Source organism: Tasmannia lanceolata, unplaced genomic scaffold (genome assembly GCF_043159265.1).
Source record: "Tasmannia lanceolata isolate RefF3 unplaced genomic scaffold, GAP_Taslan_0.1 ptg000012l, whole genome shotgun sequence".
Lineage (NCBI taxonomy): Eukaryota > Viridiplantae > Streptophyta > Magnoliopsida > Canellales > Winteraceae > Tasmannia > Tasmannia lanceolata.
In genome coordinates this window covers 47,760,560-47,768,422 of record NW_027518689.1, presented here as the reverse complement: position 1 = coordinate 47,768,422, position 7,863 = coordinate 47,760,560, and the positions used below count along the sequence as shown (strand labels likewise).

Genomic DNA, 7,863 nt, shown 5'->3' with positions numbered 1-7,863 from the left:
AAGGCGGTGGCTTTCCCAGTAGAAGAGTCCCATCGTAGTAACTTGTCTATTAAGGGACATAGGATATCTATTAAAAATAAATATAAACCTATCTCCGGGGGAAGTCTACCAATTAGGAAAGACTCCTAAAACAGTAAGATTCTAACTATTATGGACTCTATTCTTTATAAAAATGGATCCTTACTTCATAATGGAACTACGTTAGACTTGATCCCCAAAGAAGGGGTACGTAGGCAGCTTGGGAAGACCAAGCTCAGTCCCAATCCTTCTCCATCAAACGTCGTTGGTAATACTTCTGAACTCCATCTTCTTTCCCCTTCAATTTACCTATGATTCCGATTTCTAGCTAAATATTGTAATATCAAAACTCTGGTACTCTTAATACCTTTCTGTGAGTGCAAGCTGCTTACATAAATAACTCTATCACCGCTAGATCGCATAGAGCGAATTTCAGCATCATCAGATTGGCGCCATCCGTGGGACCGCCATGACAAATTCGAGATCAAAAACTTCGAAATCAGTCACAAACCCACAAGGTGAAAGAGTAATGACTAGGAGTCAAGTACATGCTATAATCCCCGAGAATCAAGTTCCGGAAGAAACGCCTAACAACAAAAATATCACTCCAGTCACTATGACCATGTTCAACCAACTTGCATCACAAGTTGGTGATGTTTCTACTGCCCTTCAAGATATATTAAGCCGTCTGCCACCCCCCCCACCAATGGCTCAGAACGTCAATGTTTCCCCATTAATTACAGAGGTGAGAGACCTGAGGAACTCACCCTTAGAAGAAGAGCAGGATGAATCGTCCGAGGGTAGAAATCCTCGTAGTCAAAGGCCAATAAATCACCGACCTTCTGCTTCAGTTACTAGCCCCAGACCTAATCATGGGAACGGGGAAGCGAATGAAAGACGGGCACCTGAATTGACCTTTAGGCCTATTCAGATCCAAAACAACGTTCTCTAAAGAACCAACAGCGTAGGAAACCCGAACCACGCGTAAGACAACCCGCATCATAATTTGAGAAACGGAATCCATGCGCCTGACTCGGGACTCCTCGCCGAACTTTAACGACAAGTCAGGGAGATGCAACGTCACATTAAGAAACCTTATGAGCCAGATCTCCTGACTGAATGGGAGAATGAGGTACAATCACCATTCGTAGAGTTATAGCACAGGCCCAATTAATGCCAAATTTCGACTTACCGAGGCTTGATCTTTACGATAGTACGTCAGATCCATTGGAATACCTACAAGCGTACCGGAGAGCGATGGAATTCAAAGGCGCTAATGACACAATCATGTGTCGTGCCTTTTCTTCATATTTGAAAAGAGGAGCGAATAGTTGGTACTGCCGCCTTAAACCTAACTCCATATCTTCTTTTCGAGAGTTCGGTAGGGAATTTGTAACTACTTCGCCAATAGTCGGCCACAGAAAAAACCTGCTGACGTGCTCCTCGCTCTCCGCCAAGGAAAGGATGAATCCTTACAAGCTTTTATAGGTCGGTTCAAGGCTGAATTATCACAAATCAAGGACCCTAACCATGAGATCGTTAGGGCCGCGATGAAATCGGCTGCCCGCGATAGGGATCTCAAGGTAGCCCTGAATATCGACCCTCTCCGAGACCTCCAGGAGCTAATGGCGGTAGCAGACAAATATGTTAACAATGAAGAATCTTTCGCCATGGAAAGAGAATTGGAGCTCGCTAAAGCTTCGGAAAAGAGGAAGGACGAGGTTTGTTCAACCAATGGTCAGGGAAAACCTCCTCGATCCGACAATAGGCAGCCACAATCTGGTAGCCGAGCTTCCTCACAACAATTTGAAAGGTACAACTCCTTTAAATACGTCTGTAGCAAATGCCGTTTACGAAATCCGAGGCAAGGAAGATCTCCAATGTCCATCAAAGATGAAATGTACCTGCCAAAAATGCAATACTAGTAAATATTGCCATTTTCACGGTGACCATGGCTACACTACAGATGATTGTTTTAACCTAAAGAATAAAGTCGAAAGGCTGGTAGGACTCGGGTGTGTCGATAAATACTTGTTGAACTCAAAGCATAATGGACCTTCACATACACCAGAGATTTCGAAGACGATCAATCCTTCCAATCCGACCCAATCGATCTCCGGGAATGATCCAAACAGACATATTTCCGAGATTAAACAACTCCCGGACATAAGGACCGACGCTCCACCTAGAATTGCAGGAAGTATCAATGTCATCGCTGGGAGATTGGCATCAGGAGGACCAACAATTTCTGGACATAAAGCCTATGCCGCCCAAATCCATGCTATGGAAGCCCCGACAAAAAGTTGCGATCTGATCCTACTGATTGCGGGGAGCAAATAGACTTTTCCGAAAAAGACTACGACGATGTTTCCCTCCCTCACGACGATGCGATCGTCGTCCGCCTCATTATTGCCAATTTCAATGTGAGTAAAGTCATGATAGACACTCGTAGCTCTGTCAATATCTTACATTACAATGCTTTCAAAGAAATGCACTTGGGGTTGGACAGACTTACACCGGTAGAATGGTCCATCTATGGATTTTCCGGCGGCTCAATTAGTATCGAAGGAAGGATTGACCTACCTATAACGTTCGGCACCGAGCCTCGTCAGAAAACCATCATGCAAAATTTCCTGATTGTTAAGGTCCCCTCCACTTATAATGCCATTATAGGACGTCTGGCTCTAAACAAGCTTGAAACGGTCGTCTCAACACCCCATCTGAAAATCAAATTCCCTCGGCGAGGTACGAGGAGATTAGGAGCGAGCTAGGAACTGCTATGCTGATTACACCAAAGTGGTTAAAAAAGCAAAAGAAGCTTTCCAAATAGCCGGCACCGACCCATGTTCGGATACCCACCAGACGCATGGAGAACCGGTGGAAGAACTAACCTAGATACCGTTGTTCAGAGAAAACGATGAAAGAACGGTCTAGATCGGCTCACTCCTCACTGGTAAGCTCCAATCCAACCTGATCAATTTCTTGAGAGCTAACACAATGTTTTTGCATGGTCTGCTTTAGATATGCTAGGTATCTCGACGGACATTGCCATCCATCGGCTCAGTGTCGACCCCTCTTACAAGCCTGTCAAACAAAAGAGATGGAATTTCGCTCCTGAACGACAGAACGCCATAAAGGAGGAGGTCGATAAACTTCTACAAGCCGGGTTCATCCGAGAAATACATTATCCGGAATGGCTCACCAATGTAGTAATGGTCAAAAAAGCGAGCGGGAAATGGTGGATATGTGTCGATTTTACTGACTTGAATAAGGCCTGTTCGAAGGACCACTACCCCCTTCCCCGAATTGACATGTTGATAGATGCTACATCCGGCCATGAGATGCTCAACTTCATGGATGCCTTCTCCGGATATAATCAGATACGTATGTACTCCCCCGATATCCCTAAAACATCTTTTGTCACAGAGCAAGGCCTATTTTGTTACAAGGTCATGCCCTTTGGCCTCAAGAACGCGAGAGCCACGTATCAAAGGTTAGTCAATAAAATTTTCGCACCACAAATCGGTCGGAACATGGAGGTATACGTTGATGATATGCTTGTTAAAAACTCCAAAACTACAGACCATGTTACCGACCTCCAGGAGGCTTTCACTGTATTATGGGAATACCAGATGAAGCTCAACCCCTCCAAATGTGCATTTGGGGTGACATCCGGTAAGTTTCTCAGATTCATGGTAAGCCAGCGAGGTATAGAGGCTAATCCTGAGAAAATACAAGCCATCCTCAATATGACGCTACCAAGAACCGTGAACGAAGTACAACGACTCGCAGGAAGGGTAGCGGCTTTGAGCCGATTCATGTCCAAATCCGCTGAGAAATGCCTCCCGTTCTTCAAGATACTGAGAAATATGAAAGATTTTTAATGGACAAACGAATGCCAGGATGCATTCGACAAGCTAAAGCAATACCTTCAATCTCCTCCAGTGTTAATGAAACTGTTACCAAATGAAGAGTTATATCTTTACCTAGCGGTAAGCCCTTTGGCCGTAAGTGATGTGCTTATCAGGCAAGAACAAAGGACAGAACACCCGATATATTATGTCAGCCGCGTGCTCCACAATGCCAAAACCAGGTATCACAATATCGAGAAGTTTGCATTCACAGTGGTCATTGCCGCCTGGAAATTGCGTCCATACTTTCAAGCTCACAGCATAATTGTTCTCACCGACCAACCATTGCGTAAGATCTTGCAGAAGCCGGATACCTCTGGACGGCTAATCAACTGGGCGGTCGAACTGGGCGAATTCGACATACAGGTACGACCCTGCCTTGCCATTAAGTCACACGTACTTGCTGACTTTGTTGTGGAATGCGCGGCTCTGACCAAAGACTCGGGGGGGGGGGGGGGCAAGAGGAGACAAAATATGAAGAAAAGCAATTTCCATGGATGTTGTTCGTCGACGGATCGGCCAACTCAGACGGCAATGGGGCCGGATTAGTCTTGGCCGGACCCGATAGATTCCTAGTAGAATATGCCCTGAAACTCGACTTCAATGCTTCCAACAATGAGGTTGAGTATGAGGCACTCCTGGTCGGACTATCACTAGTCCTGGAATTGGAAGCCGACCGATTAAAGGCCCATAGTGATTCACAAATCATTGTTGGACATATTAATGGCCTTTATGAGGCAAAAGACCAAAGGATGCTAAAATATCTAGAAAAGGTGAGGGGGAAAATCTCCATTTTCAAAGAATTCAAGATTGTACAGATTTCTAGAACTCTTAATGCAAGGGCTGACACTTTATCTAAAATGGTCTCCTCCGGTACCACCAACTGGGGAAACGTATATGCTGAGATAATCTCCCGTCCCAGCATCGAGAAAGAGGAGATTGCCCATATCGTCCACGAAACCAGCTGGATGGACTCCATTATACAATACCTTAGAGATGGTACCTTGCCAGAAGACCGAAAAGAAGCAAGGAGAATTACTGCCAAGTCCGCCCTCCCTTTACATCCTCAAGGGTGAAGCACTATATAAGCGATCGTTTTCTTGGCCGCTACTAAAATGTCTCCTACCCACAGACGCAGACCGAGCGATGACGGAAGTAAATGAAGGCATATGTGGAGACCACTTGGGGGGCAAGGTGCTAGCTCATAAGATCCTTCGTTGAGGATTCTTCAGGCCGACCATACTCGAGGACGCTCAAAATTACATCAAGAAATGTGAGCAGTGCCAAAAAATTTCATCGGTACCTCGCCAACTAGCAACCCAATACTCCCCTATCTCCAGCCCAATTCCTTTTGCGATGTGGGGAATGGATCTGTTAGGCCCATTTCCACCATCAGTCGGCGGGCATACGATGCTATATGTCGCGAAAGACTATTTCACCAAATGGGTAGAGGCCAAAGCAGTAAGAAAGGCCACCTCTAAGGTGATAGAAACCTTTTTCTACCATGACATCGTATGCCGATATGGGATACCATGAGTATTAGTTACTGACAATGGGCCCCAGCTTGCTAGTGAACAATTCAGAAATTTTTGCGAAAGGCTCATGATCGAACAATGATTTACTTCGGTTGGACATCCACAAGCAAATGGACAAGTCAAGGTAACCAGCTGAATTCTCCTTCAAAGTTTTAAAAAGAGAGTTGAAGACACCAAAAACATTTGGGCGTCAGAGTTACCGAATGTCCTGTGGGCCTATCGAACTACCCCACGCACTGCAACACGCGAATCTCCATTCAATCTAGCATTCGGTGTTGAGGTAATCATTCCGGTCGAGATAGCCATTCCCTCTCCAAGAGTCGAAGGCTACAATGAGCAAATGAATGACGAACTCATGAGGAGCAGTTTGGATCTCATAGAGGAGACCAGAGAAAAAGCTTGAATCAGAGTCGCCGCATACCAGCAGAGGGTCGCTCGGTACTACAACCATCGGATGAAAGATAGAGCTCTTAAGGAATGAGATCTGGTACTCTGACGGGCAAAGGTTTCAAATCCAAGGAATGCTGGAAAACTCGCCCCCTCATGGGAAGGGCCCTATAGAGTTATAAGGATCCTACGCCCAGGAGCATACCAATTGGAAAATCTAGATGGCGCACCGATTCCCAGGACATGGCACATGCAAAACTTAAGGAAATTCTATCAGTAAGTTTAGTTAATTTCCCTTTATTTGGTATTGTGTTTTGTTTTCATTTTTAAAAATGCAGGAATAAGTAGAGACAGATCTCCAAGAAAGAAAGGATGTAATAAGGAATTTCACGTGATGAAATAAAGTTTAGTTTTATTTCAATAAGTGTTCCTATTATACTTCCATGAATGATTAATGTTTCTGTGTGTTTGAAATTTTTTTGAAATATTACAGCCCTCACCAGTCATGTAGGTAGGTTGATTAAAACAAGGTAAAAATGCTTATCCTTGAAAAGGAAGAAATAAGCTTATACACACCTATGTTAAATAATTATGTTAAAAATAAACAAATAAAAATATTTATATGCATATAAATATGACTACAGTAATTAACCTCATCAGGTTAATACCCACCGACCGAGTATGTAAATCGGTCGAGTAGGGTTAGGCACTCGTCCAACCCATTAGACAGGAGGACTTTATGCCATTACATCAATTAACCTTTTAGGGTTAATGCCCACGACCGAGCAAATAAACTGGCCGAGTAGGGTGAGGCACTCGTCCGACCCATTAGACAGGAGGACCCGATGCCCTGATCCTTAGAGCAAACCAGATGATAAGAGAAGTGCAACCAAGGTTGATCATCCCGGACACCACTAAGAATATCGCTAGATATGAGTTCCCTCCTCACAAAAGGAGGGCGGGTCAGTCGACTTCGAATTGATCAATCGAAGAAAGACAACCGATGTACAAAGCACAAAGGGAGTACCCGAAAATTGTTACCTTTATAAAGGAACAAGAGAGCGTATCCCTAAAGAAAATGGGAACAGGACCGAAGGTCCGGCCCACTCCTCGTAAGTAAAGTACGGACCAAAGATCCTGTCACTTCTTCACCTGGATTTCCCCTTTTTTATTTTTGAGAAAAATGAGAGAGGTGTAACCAGAGTAATAAAAGAAAACCTCGCCCCTCACAGAGGAAAGGCATGAGGTTTATAAAATTAAAGATTACAAGTTTTATTCCCCAATAAAGGTGAGGAATACAGCTCGTACACTGTATACATATAAATTACTTGTAAGTACCAAAAACTGCTAACAAAAGCACACCAACACAAAGTATATACCCCATCATGAGGCAAATATTACGAACCAAATAAGTTTAACCAAGCGCATCTGGAAAAGAACTTACACATTAGCAAAGGAAGGGTTCAATTCAGCAATGATCGGAGAGTCAGTAGCCACGGTATTGGTCTTAGGGGTGGTGAAGCGTTCTACTGGAAAATCGGGCATAATTTACAGAACTTGCCTCTTGCATTCTTCGAACCCCCTCACTTCAAAGTCAAGAGGGTGGAACACCACTTCAAAGCGAAAATCTTCGCTTTCCTTAAACTTGGATATTGCCTCTGCCTCGGCTACCAACCGATCTAGAACTAGATCGCTAACGGCCTCCTCCGACGTTTTGAGTTTCTGTGGGACCCGATCCAGCGAGAGGGTAATGGCCCGCGAGGCGCCATACTCTCTCTTGGTCTCTCGTACCCACGCGATTGGCGCGTGCCCTTTTTTTTTATTGATTACCCAACCAAGTCGGCAACAACCAAGCCCTATGGTGCAAACAAACGTCCAACCCAGTACCCACAAGGGCAGGGGTAAGCCGCCGAGCCTAGCAATGTGTGATTTAATTCATCCTTTCCGTGAACTTGGGATCACTAAAAGAATCCAAATTTCACACAAAGGAGAATGATAGAGTCGCCACCTAG

General features: G+C 44.6%; 1 protein-coding gene across 1 annotated transcript; it reads left to right on the top strand.

Annotated features, from left to right (window-relative positions):
• The first annotated feature begins 4,426 nt into the window (after positions 1-4,426).
• LOC143888895 (uncharacterized) lies at positions 4,427-5,005 on the top strand. The gene has a single exon (XM_077393280.1). The coding sequence runs from the start codon at positions 4,427-4,429 to the stop codon at positions 5,003-5,005; it is 579 nt and encodes a 192-aa protein (XP_077249395.1).
• The last annotated feature ends 2,858 nt before the right edge of the window (positions 5,006-7,863 follow it).